At 38.4% G+C, this 25,851-nt stretch overlaps 1 protein-coding gene across 8 annotated transcripts in view; it reads left to right on the plus strand.

Moving 5' to 3' along the window:
* Positions 1–25,851, plus strand: part of diaph2 (diaphanous-related formin 2) — a 456,529-nt gene that overhangs the window by 372,643 nt on the left and 58,035 nt on the right. For 6 of the 8 annotated variants that reach the window (XM_081611702.1, XM_081611700.1, XM_081611701.1 and 3 more), the window contains 2 exons: positions 18,417–18,509; positions 20,093–20,158. In XM_081611702.1, the coding sequence (XP_081467828.1) occupies positions 18,417–18,509; positions 20,093–20,158 (159 nt within the window). The remainder of the gene's footprint in view (positions 1–18,416; positions 18,510–20,092; positions 20,159–25,851) is intronic. The other 2 variants (XM_081611706.1, XM_081611707.1) reach the window with 2 other exon arrangements.

Below are 25,851 nucleotides of genomic sequence, written 5' to 3' on the forward strand. Positions count from 1 at the left end.
TGGTTTGGGAAAACAGAGAAGTGAGCAACACAAAGAGACTCGTGTAATTCCTCTCACCATTAATTAATGATGGCTGAGCATTTTTGACATTAATTTTAAATTCTGGGGGTTAAAAGGCTAAATGAAATCCTGAAATAGATAGTTTAGACACCTGCTCTTAGAGATCAGACTGATGGAAATTGAGTAGAACCAGCTATGTTTTCTGTGTTTTTGGATGCATAAGCTGAGCAGATGGGGTAAACATATGCCTATTGTGTTATGAGAATTAAGCACAGGTCAGTGTCTTATCTATTTTAGGGATTTACTGGTTTGCTCATTTTGTGGCTTAAAGGACTGCTTGATGGATAATAGTATTTTGTTTAACGCAATTTCAAGAGTCTATTTTTGAGAAGGGATAGATTTTATGTCATTTCACAAATTGCAACCTAATCCTCTTTGCTCGCAAATGATTAACAATGAAATGCATTTTTAATGAGAGTTTAATTCATTTAGCTTTTTGCCATGATGGCACCAGGATGGAGGAAAGAGGAGAGGGAGAGCAGATAAACGCTTTTAGGAAAGTGGTAATATAAAAAAAATAATAATAACCCCTTGAAATGATGTCCTCTCTTTGTATCACTTTTCCAACAAAGTGACAGATAGATAAGAGAAGTGTATCACTAAACACTCCTCTTAGTTAAGTATTTGAAATCTTAATGTATGAAATATCTTATAAAATCATTACCCAGTCACTCAATTTGTTTTAATTTGCTCTAAGTGGATTCTCTTGAACTGACCAGCTGTTCAACATTTACAGAACCACTTTAGATCAGTGGAAGTGACTGTTGAGCTCTGCAGAATATAAACTCAAGCTAATGCCTGTGTCTATTACAGGCTAAGAGCAGGATATTTTTACTGCAAGGATATGAAATGAAACAATGTCAGCAGCAGAAAGCCGGGCTCTGCACAGAGCTGCAGCGTGGTGGAGGACTTGAACTTTCCTTCTCTAAAGGCATCAGAGTGAGGAGAAGCAGGGCCCCTCTGGTCGCCGGCATGGCTGGCTTCACCGGGGTCAGCCTCCCCGTCTGGGGCGAGTGTCTGAACCCGCATGTCATCTGCATATTCCCAGTCAAATTCACTAAGCTCTCAAAAGACCCGGAAAGCCTGTTTGCTTTTTGAGCACAATGTGGTCTGGCATGAAGCACATATGAACAAAAAAAACAAAAAAAAAACACAGCAAATAAGTAGATGCCAGTAGACCGTTATGTTTCAGCCAGGTACCGGGGAGACCTTCTTCTGAGCAACGTAAGCAAAAAAAAATGCTGATTTTATTGGTATTTTGTGTATTAAACAAATGAAAAACTGAAAAAAATGGTACATAGTTTATTATTAGAGATATAAATTTAAGCTTTGCTTTGCATTTCTTTTCAAATTATATTCTGTAAATTAATGTTTTGCTGCTTCTAACAGTTTTGAACAGCTAGTCAGTTTGTAGCTCAGTGGTGAAATAGCTAATGCTGAGCCATGGAGAGTGTCTGTAAGCACCAGTTTCTAAGTCTTGTTTCCAGTTTCCAATTACAAACGGACCTGAACTTTGATTGGGCCTTTCTTATTCATAAATATACTTTGATCTAAACCAGAGGTCTGTAACCTTAACAGAGCCACACATGTCAGATGATGTACTGAAAAGACAACTTTAATTTTTGATAAATATTTACTATGATTCATTTATTGTTATGTTCCTATAAAATACATGGATTTTTGTGGTGGTCATGTGACAAAGTGTAAAAAAAGACTTCAGAAGGAAGACATTACACAGCTGACTTTTTTTAACCCCTTGAATATAGTCAGCTGTTTCACTAAAACCTTAAAAATACAAAAGCTCTAAACATGCACTTATCTTTTTTATTCTGTCTTCATTGCATCATTTTTTTTTGCTGAATGGATGGAAGACCACCCAGCTGCCTCAATCCACTGCAACAGCTTGCAGACACCAGAAAAATGCAAATCCATACATTGCTTTGCTTTAACAGAATACAGTTTATGATAAATGTGTTTTGGCAGGAGACATATGTTCCAACATTGCCACTGAACGCACAATATAATCATCTTTTATGCTGTTATCTTTGTTCATTCAGCATCTGGAAGCTGGATAAAAACAACTTAAAATCTATATTTGCACTTACAAATCATAAAGCCTAAAGGTGAGTGAATTAATGTGGTGGTAATAATGGACATGGAGTTCAGCTCAAGATGGTGTCGCCACAGTTGATTTTTATCGCAGAAATGTGTGTGTTTCTTTCCTCTTCCAAAGCTCAGTTTGTGTGTGTCTTGTTTTTTTTTTGGTTTTTTTTGAGCTGCTAAGTTTTTTAGGCATTCTTCCCTCTCAGCAAGGCCTGCTAAAATGAGGTCTCCGTGTCTGTATGATTCTCTGCAGAGAGCAGTTGGCATGTTGACAATGATGGGCCTGCAGCTTCTATTTATGCATCCTTCTTGTCAAACTTTCACTCGCTGTGGATCAAATGGTGTATGTTTACACAAATAAAAAAAAGTGGGCTTCTCTGGGAGAGGCGTATATTTTATAAATATGAGGGAAAAATAAGTCTGTGAGGTTAGTTAGGTTAGGCCTTGACAGCAGACTGCAAGGTTTGCATTCCCTATGTTTTTTTATTTCCGTAGAAGTTTACATCCAACTACACAAGCCGGGTGTCAAAGAGGGAAGAGTTGAATTTGTGACTCTTTAATGTCAGTCATGTTGGAAAACACTCTTACTTCAAAAGTTAATACTTTTAATTAGCTTTGGATTACTTTTTGGTGGATGGATGGATGGATGGATGGATGGATGGATGGATGGATGGATGGATGGATGGATGGATGGATGGATGGATGGATGGATGGATGGATGGATGGATGGATGGTAAGTTGGATAAACAGATGGATGGAATGATAGAGTTGAAAATAAATTGAAAAATGCATATAAAATGTTCTCAAAGGTCCTGAGGATGAATATTTTCCATATTCTGTTTTTTTTCCCCACACGCATCCAAACCTGAATAAATTAAAACATTGTATAATTTTTCAGACCTCATAGAAAAAAAAGCCTTTCAGATGTTCAGAAACCGCTACATGTTGAAGTTCAGTTCACGTTTTGACTCCGTACCTGATAGCCCATCCACATCTCTAAGATTTCTCTCAAATTTGGCTGCAGCTTCTTTTTCTTCCCCTTCTTGTGTATTTTTAAACACGGAAAACATTTTTTTAATTTATGTTTCCATTATTGTGGCCTGCTAAACTAAAGTGACATATTTCTGTGCAGCCGGCTGACTGCTTGTGGCTGGCAGAGCCCTGTCAGGACTGACAGTGCTGGAGCTGCAAATTGATGGCTCTGTGTGACACTGACAGCTGCCAGTAGGCCAGCACATACCTGCGTAGCAGCCATGCCAGCCAGGTGATCATAGACAAGAGCTGACATGCCACGGCGGGGTGGACAGGTTGCCTCTCCAAGTTTGCATAGTGTCCCCACAGCTCGGCAGACGTTGCAAATAATATTACCGGGGAAGATAGCTTTAGAGACGTGAAGGTCAGAGACACAAGCAGATAAAAAAAATGTTGAGCTTCTCGCTTTACCTCAGCTTAGCTTGAAAAAAATGAAGCGGATATTATAGCTGAAGCCGACCTTCGTGTTTGATATAGAACGTAAAAAACAAGGGCAGACCTTTCAACAATGTAACGGTGATATATGTTTCAGTGCTCCTCTGTTTGCTGCATGTTTATTCCCCCATGTGTAATTTCTGCTTCCAGGAATTGCGGTCTTCCATGCATTCATTATATGCACTGTCTTTGAAAAGTAAACAAACCTCTTGATTTATTTATTTTTTTTTAATATTTTTATTCTGCAATCCTTCTTTACTCATGTCTATGTGGTTAAAAGTCCATCTGGGAAATATGTATTGCAAAGTATTAGTTTAGTATTGTGTATACTAAAATGTAGTCCCCATTCAAATAAGCAATAAACAAACAAAAAAAATCCATTGCAACAGTTGCCTCCTAAAATCACCTAAATTCAGAATAGGCTCTATTCTGAATTTTTTGCTGAAATTTTATTTATTTATTTATGTTTTTGCTAATTAAATGCAACCTCAATCAGATTTCTGATTTACATCTAGGCTTACTGTTTGGCTTATTCTCAAGCAGGATTATGATACATGTCTCAGATCAATGATGCAAAATTTGGATAAAATTCAAAACGACTGCTCAGACTGCAGTAACTCTGAAAAGTATTAAGTACAAGTCAAGTCTGCATCCGGTGAAACGTGAAAATGTTTCACCAGATGACATCAAAATTTAACTTTTTGGCCTAAATGGCCAAAAACTAGAGGTGTGCCGATCGATCGGTCATCGATCATAATCGGGCCAATTTTCGTGAAAAAGTGCATTGATCGGTGATCGGCGATCATTGGCTCTTGTTGCCGATACCGATCACCTGCATCTCATTTCGCAGCCTGCCTGTGTAGCTGGTCTCCTCTTTCCTTCACACTGCGCAAACGCGCAGCAACAAATCCTAAGCGATGTGTAACTATAACGCACTGAGTGAATGGGGACGTTTGCGTGTTGCGGAGGAAAATTGAAGCACGTCCAAATGCATCAACACAACGAAGCTAATACGACATAAAAACAATGCCATACTTGACGGAGTTTGGCTGCATCGAGGCTCACTGCAGTAACAAAGACATATGGAGGATCAGATAGCAGGTAAAGCAGCGCACAGCTACAAACACTCACCCGGATTAGCATGACGGTCAGAAAGCTAAACAAATAACCCGCAAAATTATTTAAGTCTTCGAGCTGCGATGTAAGACGCTGGTTCTGCTCTCGCTGTTGAACCGCTGCTATGCGCTACAGGTAGTAATATTTCACAGACGGAGCGCCGCTTCTGCTCCACCTGGTAGTGACTCTCACACCAAACCTCTGCTTAAAGCTGCAGCATCTAACCTAAAAAATACATTTTACATACATATTAAAACTTTCGCTGTCCTAACATGACAGATAATCTCTAAAAAAATAATCGATCTCCTCCCTGCTCTGCATAATTACTCCGTTCAGTCAGAAACAGCCACTCAGAACTAGCAGTAATCAGCTAGCCGCCATGCTAACAGGAAGTTTTCATTCAGTAACTCTGAATTGTTTATTGTAATGGAACCTGTATTTGCCTTTGAATGCTAAGTTTTATACTTGAATTTTTTTGGCAATGTTGAGAGGTTTTTATTTTGGCTCTTTGTATTATTTAGCCTCTTCAGAGCCTTCATATGTTATCAGTCTGTTAAAGATAGTATTACTGACAGCAGTACAATTTGCAGAATGCCTGTTTTGTTTAGTTTTCTTCTTGGAAAAAGTTATTAAAAACAAGTTTTTGTCTAAATTAATGTGAATTCATGGTTCCTTTTTCCACATAATGTAACCGGTAGTGTTTATGATAAAAAAAAAAATAATAATAATAATAATTATGTGATCGGTATCGGTGATCGGCCCTCATGGGTGATCGGTATCGGCAGGAAAAAATCTGATCGGCACATCTCTATCAAAAACTAAATAAAGTGATTTTTAAGGCAGTTGGTTGTATTGTTTTGTTTAGAGGTGAAGTAGTAAAAGGGGCATTAATAATTTTTTATCAAATGATTTGCGCATAATCATTTCAATTATGCTAAACTTTGTGTCGGCCTGTTTCATTAAAGCTCAAAGTTCAATGTGTATGAATAATTTTACAAGGTGCAGTAGTTTATTACACACGTTACACAGAAGAACAAGCATATTTTACTTCATGTGCATATTGATGTCACTTCAGTGTGGCACCAAACTTTTAGCAAGCCACTTTTTCTTTGCCCTCAATTTGGAGTGCAAGTAGTACAAGCTATTCTTTGCAACTGCTTCGTATGGATTGTTGAACTCCATAATTACCTTAAAAGACGGGAACAAGGGCGCCAGGATTATCTGCCGTCATGCACTCGTCGTAATAAATAACAGCATATTAGATTGTGCTCTATCTCCAGAAAGAATCGGTATCTGCCCGAAGGCAATGACGGCACAGAGCTTCTAGGCGGCTGCATCTCAGCTTAGTCCCACAAGACCAGGCAGCGTGAACTGAGACATGTAGAAAATTAGATTTATTCAAAAACAAGTTCCACAAACGGAGTAAATATACTGTGTGCTCTCTAAAACAAAAATTGGCAGAGTAAAAAAGAAAAGAAAAAAAAAAGTCATCCACTGCTGTCCAGACATGCATTATTCTCAGCAAACTACTGTCGACGTGTGAAGCAACCTTTTCTTCGAGAATGTCTTGCATTAAAAACATAATACTTAGCATCTTAAAGTTGCACCCTTCCAAGTTCAGGTAGTGAGACAGGTTTCAGATGTCTGTTCCCTTTATTTTGTCTCTTCCTCCATAGATCTCTTTATTTCACACCACTCTCATGCTTCCTCATTCCTTCCTCTCTCTCATCACTCTGTCGACTGTTCTTTTCTTCCTCAGTGCAATAAGCGCAGGCACAGTTGAATCTCATTAATTTGTGGGTGGTTCAAGTGTCTGATCATTTCCCCTCCCAGATCTGGACCCCACCAGTCACTTTACAGTCAATCAAACCTAATTACCCTCACTACAAAGACCATCAAATCCCATTGTCAAATCCATTTAGCTTCCCCAGACAGGGCCGCCTTACGCTGAGGCAAACAGCCCATGTGGGGTTTGGTTCAGATGCGATCTTGATCTGCATTACAAAACTATGTATCCGCTACGTGTCACTGTTTAAAAACGGAGCTCTATGAGAGCCAGGATAGATTGTTTGGGATTTTTTTTTTTTTTTTTAATTCACTGAAATTTTTGTTAGCCATCCTAGATTACAATGTGAACTTCACTATTAAGTCCTCTGATACAGATCAAATGGACAAAGACAGTTATTTGTCAACGGTAATAAAACAAATTTCTGAAAGAGGCTCAGATCTAAATGTGCTAACTTTCAAGTATGGTGGCAGTAGCATCATGATGTGGGTTGTTTTGCTGCCAGTGGTGAGGATGCATTAGAAGGTAAACCTTCAAATTCTTCAGTTTCATCATATCAGCTGGATTGAAACCTGATGACAAAAAAAACGGCTAATTAGCATCAACATGGAAAGCAGCACAGAAGCATTGCCTGAAAACCAAACAAATACCAATACTGCCAAGCAGAGAAGCAAATATCTCACAACAAATAGGAGCTCAGTGAAGATGATCAAAGGCTTGCAGTCAAGATGCAACTTCCAAATGGACATTTAACCAGGTCTTACTGGGGATATATGCATATACAGTATTTAAGCAACTATTTATCATTTTGACCATGAATGGACAAGTACTTGTTTGTAAAAATAATTTTAAAAAAAGATTAGCTCAAATAAAACTCAATTAAACCTTCATGACAGTGAGGACTTCATGTAATCTACATCTGTATACAGATCCTACCCTACCTGTAACTAAAGTATGAAAAATGTGTGGCTCAACCACAAACCTTGGCTGCCTTTGCTGTAGTTTTTTGCTGCCAAAAAAATCATTTAGTAGTTTGCATTTATTAGCATTTAATGCAAAGCAGCAGGAGGAAGGATGAGGATTACATTAGAGCAATTAAAGGTGTGGGATTAAGGAGCTCCCTGCGGTTGCATTAGGGAGAGACGCTGCAGCAGATATCAGTGTTAGGGTAAAACATAAACCCCTCTGATGGCTCCAAATGTACAGTACATTATTTCAATGTGAATTAAAGTAGATGCATTTAGTCAGTATCTCATGGCATAATAAAGACAAAGTCAAAAACGAGCACCTCTAGAAGTTATTGAAGTTAATAAAAAACAAAACTGTATCTGAAACGCACATATTTGAGTGCTGCTAAAAGCTGCACACAAAGAGTCTTTTTAAAAACGCGGCTTTCTGCTTCGACCCTGACGAGAATGTAAGAGCTCAATCACTTTGCAAAAGCTTGGATAAAAAGAGACACCATTAAAGCGAAGGTCCTGCTGGGTCAGGGAAAATGAATATAGGTCAGGGCCCTCCATATTGGAGCTAAATTTAGCTGTACTTTGCCTATAGAAAAGAGGTACTAGTGGCCCTCTCTGCTGCGATGACAGCTTCCTGTGACCCTCCTGGCACCCCGGCATTGTGACCCCATGTGGCGTTGGGAAAGTGTGTCAACTTAACATCTGTCAGTGCTGGGTTGGAGCTCTCCCTTGTGTGCCGGTACTGTTACTGGGCAAACTAGCCCAGAGCTGGATGGATGGTGATCGCAGTATGGTAGCTGCACAGACCTTAAGGCAGGAGCTGTAAATGATAGCGGAGGGAAGAGCGTGACGACGACTGTGTTGCAAGTATCTTTCTTTCCCCTCCTCTTCCCGTCTCCCACCCTTCCCTCCCTACTGTTTCACACTTGGGGCCTGGCAGCATCCATCCAGATGGAGGGTTTATTTTTGTTTTTGTTTGTTTACTTATTCATGCATCCAGCTATTCGGGGCATCGCTGGGGCTTTTGCTCCACCACAGAATGCAAATCGCCACCGCGGCTAATCCACTTTCATCTCTCCCTCTCCCTCCAACTTGGCTGCACGTTTTTTTTCCCTCCAGTCTCTCCAAAGTCAGGACATTTCGCCTTTCTTCTGAGAGATGACCGGACCCACCCAGTTTCAGCCCTCCCCTTTATTTCAGGAGGTAAAATGTCCTGAAATTGCACACTTTTTACCTACAAGCAGTGGCAGTTCTAGAAACTTTTACATCACGGGAGGAGCAAGGGAGTGGTAAGAGCTCTAAGCAGGGTTGCAATGCCGGATCTCCTCGGGGAAGTGTGTGAAAATCCCCCCACATATGTCACTAAAACAAACATAACACCCACAAAAAAAGAACAAATTATTGAACCTCTGTCTCTTGGAAGTCTTAGATATACAAATCTTTTATCACTTATTTTGTAATGATATTTATTTATATGATTTTTCCAAATTTTAATTATACTAAAAGTTGCATGTAAATTTCTACTTTTATCAGTCTGACATCATTTCTAAATATTGAGTCAGGTGTTATGATTGAACAATTACTCATTACTTCAGGAATTTCTTTTTAACATTTAATTTTTTTTCCCTAACATTTAACTTCTTGGACGGCAAATTTTTACTCGAGTAAAAAGTGTTGCTACTTTTACTCAAGTTCATTTTTTGGGCTATCTTCCCACCTCTGTCAGTTTGACCCTGGAGGTTCATTGCACCCACTGTTTTTGAAATTCTAATTATAACAATAATTATGTATCTTTTTCTGAGTTAATATTTAATTTGAAGGCTATAAGAGGCGTCTGGACAAACAAAATTTAGTTTTTTATAAGTGATTATAATGTAACGTTTGTGAGAGGGGAGAGGTGTGGCAGGGGGGGCAATTGCCCCCCTTGCCCTCCTGTAGATCCCTTCCTGCCTCCCAGGCACCTTTGGCAATTTCATGACATTCTTTCCACTCACCACATCTCCCTTATCTTTTTTCTCCCCCTGACCCTGTCGCCAAACAGGGAATAAAGTAGTAACCGCGCTGCCATTCCTCCCAGGATGGAGTGCAGCGCGAGCATTCATAATCGAGTTAGGGAGGACATGAGTGGGTTTGCTCATCAAGTTCGCCATTTTTATTTGCCATCCTACCCTTCCCCTGCTGCTTTATTTGACACGAGCCGCTGTGCGCTCCCATACACACAAACTCCTTCAAATTACTGCCTGAAGCCTCGCCGAAGTTTCTCAGGTCATCATGTCAAAGCTTTTGCCGAGATCGGTTGGTTGGACAGCGGGGAGATTGTGAAAGAAGATGGAAAGGGAAAAACAAGGGAAGGATATCTAACAGGTGCATGACTGCTGTTCTTGGGGAGCTTGTGTTGTCTGTGCTCTCTGTGGCAGTAATGGTGTCTTTTTGCCCTGGTCTTTGGAGCTGCTGGGACAGCACGGGAGGAGGGTGAGTGGAGGATGTCGGCGCTCAAAGCTCGACAGTTAGAGAACAGGAAGCAGAGCGGAGGCTGTAAAGTAATGCAGGTGGCTGTGTGCACATCTAGGTGGCTGAATTCAGGTGTGGAAATAACACAGAGCCAGGTGCATGGGAGCGAGAGTGGGGAAAGGGGCTGAGATTAAAAGAAAGTGTAGATGCCTGCCTCTCCACCTGGCCATAAAGCAACTACCCCCTCCTTCCGCTGAGGCCTTTGTTTCACGGCTAATGGTCCAGGTTAATTGCACAGGTGACTGTCTGTGGGGGAACAGATGGGCTCAAATGTGTTCAAAAACAATCTGCAGCAAGAAGACGAAAAAAAACTCTTCTCTCTGTCACTCCCTTTCTTCCTCATCCTCTCCACTGGAGTCGTAAAGCTGGAGTGGGGTGAGGTTAAGATCTCACTGTGTTGCTCTCTCACACTGTCTTTAATTTATCAAGCACAAGGCCAGTAAGCTTTCATTAGATCTCATTACAGAGCAAATTAGACTCCAGAATTTGCTTGTGGAAAGTCGTGTGTAATCTGCTCATATGTTGGGTTTTGATTTGGATTAGGAGGAAAACGCAACGACTTCATTCGCTAGGAGGAAACTGCAGCTGTCTCAAAAAGCTTTTTTACCATTACCGTTTATAGCCTGTAAATGTCTTTTTGCATTCTTCACTTTACAACCATCAACTTCACTGTACTTTATTTGGATTTTAATGCATCAATATACTTTGACCTAAACCAGAGGTCTGCAACCTGTGGCTCTATAGAGCTTCCACAATGGCACTTTATAACATGGGTAAAAATAATAAACATATATATTTGTACATATAAATATCATAGCAAACATAGGTTTTAGCTGTATTGCTCATGGAATAATTGCATTAAATTTCCACAACAGAATGTCGCTAAAAGTACCAGCAACATGATTGTAATTTATTTTCTTTATCTTTAATATATTTTCTTCCACTTAAAAAAGTTATTCATCCTCTTTTCATGAAAGTTTTATGCTTTTCTGTATCTTAAACCCCCCAAAATTTAAATAAAATAGTGGGTTTTTTTTTTTAAGAATAACAGTACATGTCTTGCAGTAGATGTTCATCAAATTTATTATTCCAAGTTATTTTTGCTCTCTGGATTGTAAAGGTTGCAGATTCCTGACTTAAACTGTTTTATCTGATGCTTTATGTTTCGGGAAGATGAGCCCCAACCTTGTTATTCTTGCTCCCTCCAGCTTCCTGTCAACTCCCCATTCTTGCTGTAGAAAGGCATTCCCACAGCATGATGCTGCCACCTCCATGTTGCATTGGTTTTCTTCATTTTGCATGGTGGCCTAAAATAAAATCTTAAATCTCATATGACCCTTGCATCTTCACTTGCATGGCTTGTGGAAAACTGCAGAGAATGTGTTTTATTTATCTTTATTTTAAAAATGTAACAATCTTGTGACTAAATGTGCTAAATTAGAGGAATAAATGCCCTCTTCCTTGGTCATGATGATCCTTTTTATGCACTAAACTCCTAGATCTTGAAAGAATAGCTGGTAAATTAGTCAAAGGTTTTCTGTACACAGCATTTGTTGTATGATTTTTACTGGTAAAACAAATTGCAGGAGCACCATTTGTCTTGATCTTGACTTATGCACTGCTTTGTGTTCCAGCACAAAAGGTTTGTTGTAACGCAACAAAATTCAAGTGGTTTTAATGCTTTTGGACTAAATCCTTGAAAGTTTTCACCAATGTAATTGGCCTAAGCTGCAGGATGAGAGTTTGCTGTTGTTTTTAGAAAGCTGCGGCTTTTTTAGGAGAGTTTGTCTTTTTTTCCTTTGTGAACCACGACGGCTGAATGTGAACCATCAGAAATTGAGCTCTCATTTATCGATCAAATGTTTTTCCACAGCAAAACAAAGCAGGATGTGCCAGGCAGTAAATTGAAGTTATGAACAGGCTTTGTTGACACTTAATCAAAGGAACGGTTTCTGGTGTTTCAGACTGGCCAGCATTCCCAGAGTTTATTTATGTATTTAAGTATTTTTAGAGCTGCAGTTTTTGCATTTCATTTTCTAACATGGACGTTTTGTAGAGAGGATTTTTTTAATGACAATTTTGAATGATTGGCTATTTTTTAAATTGACAATCTGTCATGGTAAAATAAACAAGCTTGAATTGTGCTTTGTATTTTATCAGTATTTTATGTAAAAAAAAAATAAATAAATAAAAAAAAAAGATTAAGTTCAAACCTACCAAAACACTGCCGTTCACCTGACCTAACAGGACAGGCTTGGACAGTAATAAGGAGATAAGTAACCAAGGAGGAGCTGCAGAGATCCACAGCTCAGGTGGGAGAATCTATTGAAATGGCAACTATTAGTTTTGGACTCAACAAATGTGGCCTTCACGAGGAAGCCTTTGGTGAAAGAAGGCTATAAAAGTGCTTTTTCTTTTTCATAAAACATGTAGGGGATCTCTGCAAACATGGGGAAAAAAAGCCACTCTGATCAGATGAGTTCAAAATCATTATCACTCCCAGTCACCCCAAACAAACAGTCTCCACTCTGAAACATGGTGATTGCAACCAAAGTCCCAACCTGAATTGTTGTTTGTTGGCAAGATTAGGAAAAATTGTTGTGCACAGATGCTCTCCATTCAGTTTGAGCTATTTTGCCAAGAAAAACAGGCAACATTTCAGTGTCTAGATCTGCAAAGGGTGGCAGAGACGTTCCCCAAAAGACTGGCAGCTCTAATTGTAGCACAGCGTGGTTCTACCAAGTATTGACTCAGAATATATATACACATATCGCATAGATCCCAGTGATTGTGTCGTGACAAAAAGTGTAAAAGGTTCAAATACTGCGAGGTGTTATACGCTCTCATCTCCCCCTCCGTTAGGTATCTATCTACTCAGTGTGAAAATGTCAGCCGAGAAATCCGCTCTGTAACATTTAGTTTATAAAGTGGATCCAGCACTCTTTCAATATATAACATGGGCTGGTATTACTTTTAATACATGGCAGGTCTAACTCCAGCTCTAGGTATGTGTGTCTGTGGATCGCACGCTGCAGAGTATGTTTTAGAAATAATTAAATGTCACGGAGCTGGGGCCTTCAAGTATGCAGGAAGATGTTTTACGACCTTGTGCCTTGTCTTGCCTCGCTATTCCCTCCCAATAACCCATTCCAGCAAACGCTCTTTCCTCCCTGTTCTGCCCTGCGTGTGCCAACCTCCCCCTGCATTCTTCCTCCTGCCTCATTTTCTTCTTTACAGTTTTCCTCCCTGATGGTGACACTTAAAGCGCCTGTGCTTATTCTTTTCATATCCCTTCCTTTCCCCTCCTTTGCTGCTGTCGAGGTTTGACTTAGTGCTCCGCTCCTGGGAATGGTGGTACATCACAGTTGCTTTCTTTTTTTTCTGTTTTAGTTTACAGCTAGCTTCTTTTTTTTTTTTCTCAGAAAAAACTAATCTGATGTGTGAAGTTTTTATGGCAATCCAGCTGAGAGCACATTGCTCTTGTTACAGCTCCTAATTAGAAAATGTGATGGTACTGCTTGTAAATATGCTGCGGTGAGCCAATCTCTCGGGCTCACAGTTGCTTTTGACGCAGGTTTTTGGTCAAGGTACCAGACATCCAGGTACGGGTTGGGAAGGAAGTGAAAGGATCATCGGGGAAAGATACGGAACCGTTGAGGGCAGTAAAGCTTCCCAGAGTTTTATTTTTCCTATTGAAGGTTTAAGTGTTTAAGAAATTAACTATCTTCCACATTTCCACAAGCTTTATTAAGATCATTAAAGGACCTCGGGCCTGCTGGCGTCGGGTCCCCGCCGAGGTGTTTCATCACCGGAAGGGTTTGTCAATGTCCTGGGTCTTAGCCCATCTTAACCCATTTAGAAAGCAATTTCCTGTGAGCAGAGAGGGATCTCTCCTCTTGAGAAAGATCTCTAGGTATAAAAGGTTAGCTTTTCTGTAATTCCTCATCTTGCAATGTAGCACAGCCGATAATAAGAGGGAGACGACTGTTTGCCTTAGGTTTACCAGCTCAAAATAAGACGAGCAAATTGCTTGAACAAAGCAGAAATGTCAGCTGAAGTGGGCATGGTACAATAAGCAATTAGGAAAGCTTGAGTTGAGGATTACCACAATAAGTGTACTCAAATAATACTGAGTTTTATTTCCATAAACACTGAGTAAATTCTGTCTTTATAGATTTCACAAATAATCTGTAAAGACACTACTGTGTCAGAGTGTGCTCTTACCTTCTGGAAGCTCGTTTGTGAGAGTTTCTTGAGTTTAAGCTTTGGACAACTTGGGGGAATAGTTAATTGAGATCAGACATGTAACCAGGGAGTGAGCTTCCAATTTTAGTCATTTTGGCTCTTCTTGTCTGCAGACTTTCTCCCCCCTGAACCTCAGTCTAGCAGGGCTCCAAAGTCCCGGCCATTACGAATGATGAATTGTGCTGAAGTTAAGCTGGAAGTAGGACAAATTGATCAAAGTGTCAGGCGCCCCCTGTGATGTTCGGGTCTACGTGAAGAAGGAGCTGTCAAGAAGTTTCTTGTAGCACAGTTGTTGCAGATGAATGTTTACCTGGCTTTAACAGGTTCCGCCTTCTGTCAAACATGCAATCTGTCGTTGCTAGCCTACATACGGATGAGCTGCTGAAGATCTTGGGAGCTGATATAGTTCTAGAAGTGCAAAGCGTTCGCCATATTGTTCCTCAAGTCCACAGGAGACGAACCCCGTGCTCTCCTGTATTTTTTTTTTTTAAGCCAACGAGCTCACTATCTGAGGTGTAGTGCTGCAATTTGAGATAAGCACTACTTTACTCGGCTCTGGTTTTGTTCAGATAAAGCTGGTCTAATTAAGCTTGATTTAATCGGGATTGCTTTTAAGCACAGCACACAGCTTCTTTGATTTCAAAGTAGCCCTTGGGAAGGACTTGAGGAAGAAAGGGAGGAAATGAGATAGAGAGTAAAATTAGTGAGGGCGTCTTAAGAGTTGCTTTTTTAAAATTTGCATAAGACATGTTTCTATTCTTAGTTGTACTGTCTTTTCTTACTTGTGTGAGTGATTGCAGGTTGGGTGGTTTGTAGCTGGAGAAAGAAGCAACATCTGCAGACGCTACTTTCAACAGTAATAGAAAAATGTGTCATTTCATTAAAGCGACCAGCTACCATTTATAAAATCATATTAGATACAGTTTGTCGCCTTTAGATCAAGTCATTCTATTTGTTTTGCTATTTTGTTGGAAATTTGCATTTATTTAAGATGAAATCAAGTCCTTCTGAACTTCCACATACATGCACATCTATGATGACATCACAAAATGTGCGCATATTTTTAATTAAATTCCTCTTCTAAGGAGCTGTAGAGCTGCTGCAAAACAATTTACCCATTTGTGAGTCTAAGGATAATTTGTAAATAAACATGCAATTGGTTTCTGAAGAGGTTCGACTGAAATACTCTGCAAAAACACAAAATCTTACCAAGTACTACTTCGACTGGCATATTGTTTAAATAAAAAAAAATTATAGTTAAAATAGAAATTATCTGCTAGTGGAACTAGTACTTTTTCAAAAAAATCAGTATTAAGGAATTATTCACTTACAACAAGCTCCTGTAACTTGCTGCAAAGTTACTTGTAAGTTTTGTCTTATTTCAGATGTACAAAGATATATGCACTAAAAACTAGACAAAAATACTTGGAAAGATTTGGGAATTTTGTAATGTAGCCACATCTCTTTATATAACAAAACTTCATGAAAAAGCCAAGTTGTTTGGAAAACCATCCAGTCTGATGGATACAGTAGTTGTACTGCTTCTCCTAAATAAAAATACAAAATAATAAGATAATTATCACAAATTTAAATAAAAAAAATTAAATGATGCATATTAAAAACAGAGCAATATATTTTATGCCCATATTTTTGTTAATTCTGATGATTTGGAGTTGCACCTTCTGACTGAAAACCTAATGAAAACCCACATTTTGGATTGTTCCTTTAGTAAGGAGACAGAGGACTGACCTGTTGCTCAGTTGTCCACAGTCTTTATTTGGGATGAAAGTTTTGGTTTTTATTTGGAAATCAGTGTCCCAATCAATGCTTATTTCACTTTCCTGCAGGGCTGTGGAAATAAATGCCCAGAGTGTCAAAAGTATCAATACCTGCTTTTACGATCAAAGTGCTTGATTGGCCAACAAACAAAACTGTTCTCCTATTTTTAAAAGAAATCCTTTTTTGGTGTTATGTAATCGGCTCATTTTCTGACTAATTGAATGTGTGTTTTCATTGCTGTGTCCTGCAATGGAATTGCATACTTTACCTAGTTGTGTTTTTATTGCCAATATGCATTTGCTAGTGTAAAAAAAACAAACAAAAGATGCACCACTGGGAAATACCTATATTTTAATTGACTACTATTGGCTGACTCTTGTATCACTGAGCGCACACACAAATGAAAAAGGTTGATTACTCCTGTAAAAGTGCTGAGTATGAATGAAGAATTTTTCTCCACGAAATTTTCCCTCCAGCAATAAACACGTTGCAAGAAACGACGGTAAAACCCTGCAGGAAGAGCCAGTTTACTCATACATGCAAAAGAATTGATTGCTAAGTCTCCAGGTCCACAATAACTCACCCTAATGATCCTAGTTTTAAAATAATGTCTATTCTAGACCAGAATGATGAAAAGGTTGCCCCTCTAACTCATTAATATGTGGGCACAAAGATAGATGACCCAGATATGAAGCCTAAGCTTATTTTTGAACTGCTGAGCGGCGCTTCATGCACGCAGTATGGCCACATCTCGTCCTGCCGTTGGCCTTGCAGCTCTTTAAATGCTCCAATGCTGACTGCCTTCACTTCTCTGGTTGCATAGATCCACAGGACAGATGAAATGGTGGACAGGGGGAGTGTTTTTCGGAGCCCAGTCCCACTGTCATTGACTGAACAATGATAGAAAGCCTTGGTATTGAGCGGCTCCACACTAAATCTTTGTAAAGAGCACTTAGCTCCCCCTGCGTTAGCCACAGACAGAATATCTGTCAATGACCATCACTGGATGCTTTCATCCTGAGGCTCCTCTCTGCTAAACTCTAACCTAAGCTAAGTGTGTTTTACTCCACCACAACTGTTTACTAAAAAAGAAAGAAAAAAACGACAAACCGAACTGAGTGACGGGCCTGTCCATCAAGACTCAAGAGTAGCTGCTCTGAAAATAGTTGCTGTGTCTTGCAAAATTATTTACAGTCCTTGAACGTTTCACATTCTGTCTAGGTTAAGACTTTAATTACACATTATAATATTGCAGAAGAAAAATGATACGTGGTTTAAAGATAAAAATGCTGCAGCTGTAGCTCCAGCTGCTTCTCCACCCAAACTCGGTCAGATTAGATGAGGGAATCTGTGAACATCAGTTTGTAAATTTTAGAAAAACAGAGTAAAGTCTAAACTATTCTAACACATTAATATGCTTTGATTTAAAACGTTTACCGCTCCCACCGCTCAAAAATAAAATAAATGCAAAGTGTTTTAATGAGACAATAAAAGTTGTTGATTTTTGTTTAAAAATATATATTTTAAAAGAAAGGCAAACGATTTTACTGTTTGGTTGATTGTTTTCAATTGTGTTGGTCTAGAAACTGTTATTCCATTCTCAACGACATTATTGCTATATGGGTCATTCTTGCTCTATATAAACTAGCTTAATGAATCAGTGGGTCAAATTCTGCTTTTCCATATGTCATTGAATGTGTGTGGTCCTATTTACTATGGAATTGAAATTAGAGCAAAATCATGGTTTGTAAAGTCAGTTGTTCTTTTCATTTTCACTGCTCATCTGCTAACTACCCTGACCTGCATCATACGTATAGGAACAGCTGCCTTTCATGATCTCTGATTGGTTTAGACCTCAATAATGCTTCTGTTGTTGAACTATAAGGAGGTTTTCAGTGTCTGAGACTTTTTTTCCTCTAATGTTTGGTTGCACAGATGTCTGTTTTTTATAGTGTAACTATTAGGTCAAAATTAGGTCACATTTTACCACCAAGTTGGTCGACCACTAGAGGTCTGAGTCATCTGCATCTTTTTTGAAAGATGGACATTTTTGCCAAGCTGCACTTTTGGGTTTGTAACAAGTATTCCTCCAGAATTTGCCCTGTAATTGGCTCCATCCATATTTGAACAGCTCTCCTGCTAAGGATCCCCGCAGAATGATGCTGCCACCACCATGTTTTTACAATGATCTATAATGTATTCAGGCTGTTACTTCAGGCTGTTACTTCTCTGAGATAAATAGTTTGTTACTTTTAGGCTAAAAAGTTAAATCTGAGTCATATAAAAAAGTCATACAAGTGTGTTTGTGATTATCTGCATGTGTAAAGACTACATTATGTTTTTCACTCTAAACATGTTTTTTTTTCTCTTGTTCTGTTCTCTTGCAGAAGGGGATGAAACTGGCGTGATGGACAGTCTGATGGAAGCCCTGCAGTCTGGAGCAGCTTTCCGTGATCGGCGAAAACGAACACCACGGAATGGTAGGAAAGCAGATCCTCCGTGGGATCTTCTCTTGTCTGTCAGCCTCAATTTCCTGTCCAGCTCAACGTTATACTTGCAAAGTGATTTTCTTTTGACTTTACGCATCTATGCAAATATTGGACCATCTCAAATTCTTCGCCTGCTTCAAGGATGTTTTTAACCACATGAGTACAAAGTCCATAAACAATGCTTCATAAACAATCAGTGTCCCAGGGAAGGACAGAAGAAACGTATGATCCTCTTCGTATTATAAATCTCCCAGAAACACGACCAAAGCCAGTTTGGTTTAATCCAGTGTTATTCCTCTCTGCCTTGACGAATGGGCCATGCTCAGGGGAGTCCTACCTTTCAGCAGCATGAGGGTCAAATGAAATACAAGTCGAGATTTCTGCAGCTGAGCCACAGGTGCTGCAATCTCCATACCGCCAATAATGACAGAAGACTTTGGGAGGGAATATAAACACCAATGGGGTGCGATGAGATGGAGAGGAGGATTTGGGTTTTAAATTTGGAGGTTGAGCCTCAGATGGTAAATATCTCATTTAAAAACACTGTAATATTAAACTACTGTTTTAGTTATTTCATAGAGCAGTTTATAAAATGTATATGTGGGCATGTAGCTTGCTCTCTCCAAAGAGAAGAGATTGACACATTTTTCAAATATCATCAGTCAAAATATTAGTACCTAGAGACATTTTGAACCTAAATATTATTACTTGACTTTTCTAGGCAGGTTGACTTATTGTAATTCAGTACTTTAACCATATAGCTTATAAAGAACAGACCCAAATATGTTGGCCTGTAAGATTATCCTTGCTTTTGGAGGGGGACAAAACATTCTGATTGATGTTTTTTCTATTATTTTTAGTCCTGTCCTGTCAACATTTACATTTAAAAATTGCAAAGCATAAAAAAAACAAAAGTAATGCAGTTCAAACTATGACACAGAGATGCTGTCTGGATGTTAAATTAATTTCCTTGATGGAGGAGAAACTGCCTAAGATGTAATTATTATACAAGATAAGACTGGGATAAAGCGAGAATAGAGAGTAAATAACTGTTTTTATAGAAGTGGATATTGTTCCTGATTACTGTTCATCACACTATTAAATGAGCTACAAAAACTCAATTTTTGTCTAAAATAATATTAACGCCTCTCCTTGTACAAATCAGATATATCAGAACAGAAACCAATACTTTTACATCTAAAGTTACTTTTAATGTATGTTGGGGTAAATAGCATCAGTTTTCTTTTTCATAATAATAATTTTAAAAAATTGTGGTGCTGGTGAGTATCAAATGTTTTACTTTTTATTGAGGCCAAAACCTGATACTTGAAATTAAACCAAAGACTAGTATTTACTCTGATTTTTAATGTTATCTTAAAAAATTGTCCTCTTATTGTTTGGTCTTATTCGTCTCTTTCTGTCAGACATTTATGTGGAGGTTTTTTTTCTTCTCTTTTCTCTTTCTTTGGGACTTGTTCTACCTCAAATGTGTCACCTCTGATGGATTTTTCTCTCTTCCTTTTTCACCTTTCTTTTTCCTTTCCTTTTTTCTGTGACTGCCCACGTTGTTACAGGTGATCAAAGCCCTTCCAGTCCAGCCTCTCGGTGGCCGGGTGCTAACTATGGTAACAGAACTCTAGGTGTGTCTTTATTTCACTGCCTTTCTTAACCCAGACCCAGCACGATTGTTGGTCCTACTCTGCACTGCTCCTGGCTGCGTAACTCACACGTCCTTCCTGTCAGAACACGTAATTTCAGCTGGTCTATGAAAAAGCAGAGTCCTGTGCTGAGTTGCTAACTTAGTTTTTTTTTTTTTACTCGGAAATAACATTTTGGGGAGTTCAAGATGTGTTTTGCTTTATTAAAGTTCAATTTATCAAAATGCAACATGGATAACACAAATTAACATATGAAATTAGACTCACTTATGATAACTATCCTCTTTTATCATTAAAAAGGCCCTGAATTTATAGATGTTAAACATCCATCTACACAAAGGGGACAACTTTGTGAAACTTGATGTTTCGCCACCATTACCTCAGCCTGGAAGCTCTTTTGCTTAATAGATTAAAAAACAGAGAATCGCATTCAAACTGGTGTCATGTGTATATTAGGTGAAGAGATGAGATCAAATATCAAGCCCAATACATTTTTATAATGCATAAATGGCATTATGGCAGTCAGTTGACGCAAACACTTTGATATCACTCTGATAAAATTAGCCAGTTGAAAGATTTGCAAACATTTTATTTTGAATGTGTTTTAAGAAAAATCTTAAAAGTAATTCTAATAGTTTTATAACTACAGAAATTAGATCAATTTAGCTCTTCATTCTCTAGTAAGATGGTTAATTCTAGCTAACCAGTTTTAAAAACCTTGAACACAATATTTACATAAATTTTCTTGTTCAAAATCCAAAATTCCTAAAAACTATGAGAGAAAAAAAGCAGCTGCAGTAAAACTCTGCTTTATACGGTTCAGATGTAGCTACAGCTGAAGCTAATTATATTGGTAAACATGTAGAAAAATTGTCTGGAGAGCCTGATTATTGATTTAACCCAATCTAGAGGCAAACATTTTCTTCTGTCAGAAAATGGGAAAATGGGAAAAAAATAAAAAATCTTAAGAGAAAACATCTTATGGTCATAAACAAAAGCTGCAGTCACATCTGAGGTCTGGCTGTTGACTCCCTCTTTGACCTCTCTCAAGGTTTTCCCCAACAATCACAGATAATGAGTCTTTCATTGGGTGCGACTCATTCATGGCCAACAGGTTTAGCTTGCTAGCATGGTTCAGCCTAGCATTAGCTCAGTCGCTAACCTCTCTAAAGCTGGAAACAAACCTAAATCCTTGATCCAGCATTCAATGTTTTATAAACCAAGTTTATATATTCATTAAAAATGAAGCCCAAACAACATGAAACGCCAGCTGTTCTCTGACAAACACTACCCACAACTGAGAATAAAGGCTGAATTAATCAATATCTTCAGTTGAAGTAATGTATATTTTGAGATTTTATTTTATTTTCCTAGTTAAAAGTGAATCACCAAAATTACCATGAGCCTTAAAGCAGTCAAAGCACTCAGCACATTTTTCTGCACTGTGGATCAGCTCCAGTAGTCAGATGGTTTTATTGTCTGTCCTGTTGGGCTGCATGGTTACTGAATGATATCACTTCCTGTCTGGTAGCAGTTTTAGGACATTTTCTGTTCTTCTGTAGTGTTTAGATCACTTGAAATGTTTTTTTTTTTATGTGTATGAGTAGATTTGCCATGTATTTTTGTTGTAGATGTTATGCACCAGCCCACTAGATAGTTTGCTTTCTGAAGACTTGCAAACTTTTTTGCTTTACTGGCTGTTCGGTTGTCATATGTATGTTTTTACTGTTATAACAACTCTGCATGACAAGATGTGTGTGGTAGGAGTGTGATGTTGAAGAAACTGAAAAAATGAGACTCTGATAAGTTTATGGCAACTTTTAAATGATGTTAATCAGATTAAGAGATTATGTTAACTGGAAACCTTTTACAGATGCATTTAATGAGCAACAAGTGGACTTTGATAAGACGACGCCTTGTGCTGTAAAACACCTTTAAAACGTGAAGTATTAGCACTCTGGTGGGGCGGCGGGATTCTTTCTTCAAGAAATAACAACTCTAAGAGGTAGACTGGAGTCAGAAAACTTATTCCTCAGCTGTCTACATTGGAAATACTGAGTGAAAAGTGTTGTGGTTGCTCATAAATCCCCAGACAAAAGCTGTTACATCCTGTGTTCCACAACCAATGCAGGCTGTCGGAGGCTATGGCTGTTGTATGAGGCATGCCCTGGCTTTACATGACGACATCTTTGGCAGATTAAATGGCTCCTACAGAGGGAACATCCTCAAACTCAAGAGTTTCACCGTGAGAAAGAGTCAGAAAACTGACGGAAAGGGAAAGTTGGGCTTGGTTCATTATTTTTTAGTTGGCTTGGACATTTCCACAAAATTAAATAGAAAATTTGGTGCCATTTTCATTTTTGTGCTTCCTGAGAAAAGATGGCATCCAGAGTTAAAGTTATGTGTAAGATATATTGTATATGAAAAAGGAGCAGACATGTTCCTTTCTATGTACAACTTTATTTAAAAGTTTTTTGCAGGTTCTGTGGAAAGGCTTAATGTCTGAATCATGACACTCAGAACAAGTGTTTCTTAATATCCTATATTAAAAAAATCCAAAGTAAAGACAGTCACATGTCCAGGATGACCACTTTAGTTGATGGCAAAAAAACTCTGCTAATCCACCTCTTTTGGTTTTGCTGCTCCTCTTTAAATCCTTGTCTGTTCTTATGGTTATAAAACCGGGCAGAGAGATCGCAGAGTTACGAATTTGACCTTTCTTTGCCAATGACGATTGACAGAACAGATGGTTTTAACTTCCCTCTTTCTCTGCTCTTTGGTACTCTGCATTCATCTTCCCAGTTTTCCGATCTAAATACCAGAAAAGTAACTACTGTATTTGTCCAAGAGATACGTTTTCATGGAGTTTAAACATGTATCAATAACTACAGCCATCTTTATTGCTCTAATTTTAAGCTTATTTAAACATTGAACTTTTTTTTTTTTCACACAATTTGCCCTTCCCTTTTGAAATCGGGGTTTCTTTAAAAATGTTTAATGATTTGAAGCTGAACCTTCTGATTTATAGGACTCAAAAGGTCCAGGTTTTATTTATGCTCTCCAAAATGAAAACATTTTTCCTAAAATTATTCCGCATTTGTTCATTCATTGTGTGTGTTGTAACTCTGCCTTAGAAATTTGAGTGTTGCTAATTTGTGATAAAGCTGCACGATGCAGCAAACGGAACTATTGGAAGAAACCTATTCCCAGATAATTAGTTTCTCAAATGAGCTTTGCAAAAGAATCTGGCTTGTAAATATGCCTCATTATACTTTGTTCAGATGTTTAAATTAAACCTGTTCTTCTAACCTTATCAACCGGAACCTGTTTCCTCATGGGAAACTGTATAATCAGCATAGTTTGTGTTAAGGAGTTTTTTCATATATATATATATATATATATATATATATATATATATATATATATATATATATATATATATATTTCAGGATTGATGTTTAAGTTAGGTAACTTTGATTTAAAAGTACTATAGTTAGGTTAGTTCATAGCTATTTTTTTATTTAAATCATAAGTCCTTAATGTAATTTACTGTGCTTTGCAGAAACCTGGGAAATGTTTGACAGCTGAATTAGTGACTACTGTGCCCTGAAAATCTTTAAATGTGACTAATATATCTATAAATATGACAGATGTGTAGCACCTCTGCTCTGGCTATATGAGCTATACAGGAAGGGAAACCTACCCTGTCTTTGTTTCAGAGTCGAAGCAGATATTTTATCTAAACCTCTGTATTCCTTTGACCCATTTTTCAGTTTTTTTCCTTGAGACAACAAACACGATTTGGTGGTTTTATTTCCTGTTGGGGACTGCATCAGATTCTTCCCAGGAAACTTTGTTTCCTCCTAGTGAACAACAATTTTAAAGCCACCCGCCTGTACTAAGCATCTGAAGATCACCGTTTACTGATATCGGGCTGCGTGGACGCTCTAGAGTGACGAGAGGAGAAAATCCTTCTGGCATCTGCCTTTTTTTAAAGGTACAATAAGTAAATAAATTTTCATTTGTGTTACGAGAAGGGGTGCAGATATATTTCCACATATTTTAAACTTTAGAGGGCAGATTTTTAAGTTTGGTGACACTTATTCATGATTGATGGTTACATGACTAAACATGTCACTTGAAGTTTCTTTTGATGGGTTGGTCTTGACTGAAATCTAAGGAAAAATGCTCCAGCTTTTGTGTTGGTTACCATTTATACACGTTCATTTAGCATTTTTGTGTTTCCTCCCTGATCTGCTGGGATTGACAGCATTTTTATGTCATGTTTTCTACTAGTAAAAAGAAGACTCTCGTAGCAGTTTTAACAGTCAGTGTGCCAAATCTATTCAATCCCGCCTGTCATGTCGGTTGTAATCTCATTCTTTAAAGCTTGATTAACCTCCTGTCATCTTTAAACGAGCAGCGTGTACCAGAGAGAGACTGTCAGAAACGCAACAAGAGTCTTCGCTAACGTCAAAAAAGGAGCTAATTTAAAGCCAGCATGCCATTCCCCTTCATCCTTTAGGCCATACTGCACTTCACCAGTCTACCTCGAGTGTCAGGCTGAGCACAATCCCAGGCCCCGCCAGTCACAATTACACCCAATTCCAAAAGCATTTCCCATTTCCTTGTCTCCACTTTGTGTAAGATGGAAAATCTAACCCCAAGGGCCCCAGTCATGTGTTATGCAATTACACCAGCCATTCCTAATTCAACACACAGAACTTGGGTAGATTGATGGAAACCAGCCAAGCTGTATTTCTGCAGTGGGTTCATTCTCATTCCAACGTGATTATTTGTAGATTATCTCTTTGTTTTTGTAACAATTTGACATTTAAATACTCATTTATTTATGTGCAGACTCGTGAAATGAGATTTTTTTTTTATGTGTAGAAGAAAAAGTTCCATATTTTGGCAGCATGAATTTCAGTGAAGTCCACAAACTTTGCTTCTCACCTGGGTTTTAGTTTGGCTGTGGACTCCAGGTGTAGGCATTTCTCTAAATTAAACTTTCTGATGGAAGCTTATAATATGGCTCTAAGGCATAATCTGGGTTTTCTACAACCCTGATCCCTGGCTGAGAAAGTCTCATCAGATATTTGCTTTGCTCTCCTCCATCTTAGTAGACTTTGGGGTGAGGAGGATGAAGGTGACAGCGTCTCCTCAACTCTTCAGACCATGGGCTGCAGTGAAACCGCTACACAGTTCACTTAAATTAGTTGGGAAATGGGTACATAGTATTATGACAGTGAGCTTTGAGGGACATCTACAAATCTGAACCACATACCTATTTGGTCTTTTGTTAATACTTTCTAATGATTTCATCTTGAATACTGGAGAGCTGCAGTGCCCTCAAAAAGTATTCATACTTCTTGAACTTTGTCATGATACAACCACAAACCTCAATATATTTTATTTTGATTTAATGTGATAAACTAAGTCAAAGTGTTGCTTTGTTATGAAAGAGGGAGACAAGAATGTGTAGTTTATAAATCTGAAATTCATATTCCCTCATAATTTTTCCCCATTCTTTGCCAAATACCTCAAGCTCTTTCAAGTTGCCTTCCACCAATTCATAATTGGATTTATACCTGGATTTTGACTAGGCCATTATAATAGATGAATATGCTTAGATCTACATGGCTAAAGTCATAGTCTGACCATGTCTGTTCTAG

The sequence above is a fragment of the Poecilia reticulata genome, chromosome 10 (assembly GCF_904066995.2).
Source record: "Poecilia reticulata chromosome 10, P_reticulata-male-v2, whole genome shotgun sequence".
In the NCBI taxonomy this organism is placed as follows: domain Eukaryota; kingdom Metazoa; phylum Chordata; class Actinopteri; order Cyprinodontiformes; family Poeciliidae; genus Poecilia; species Poecilia reticulata.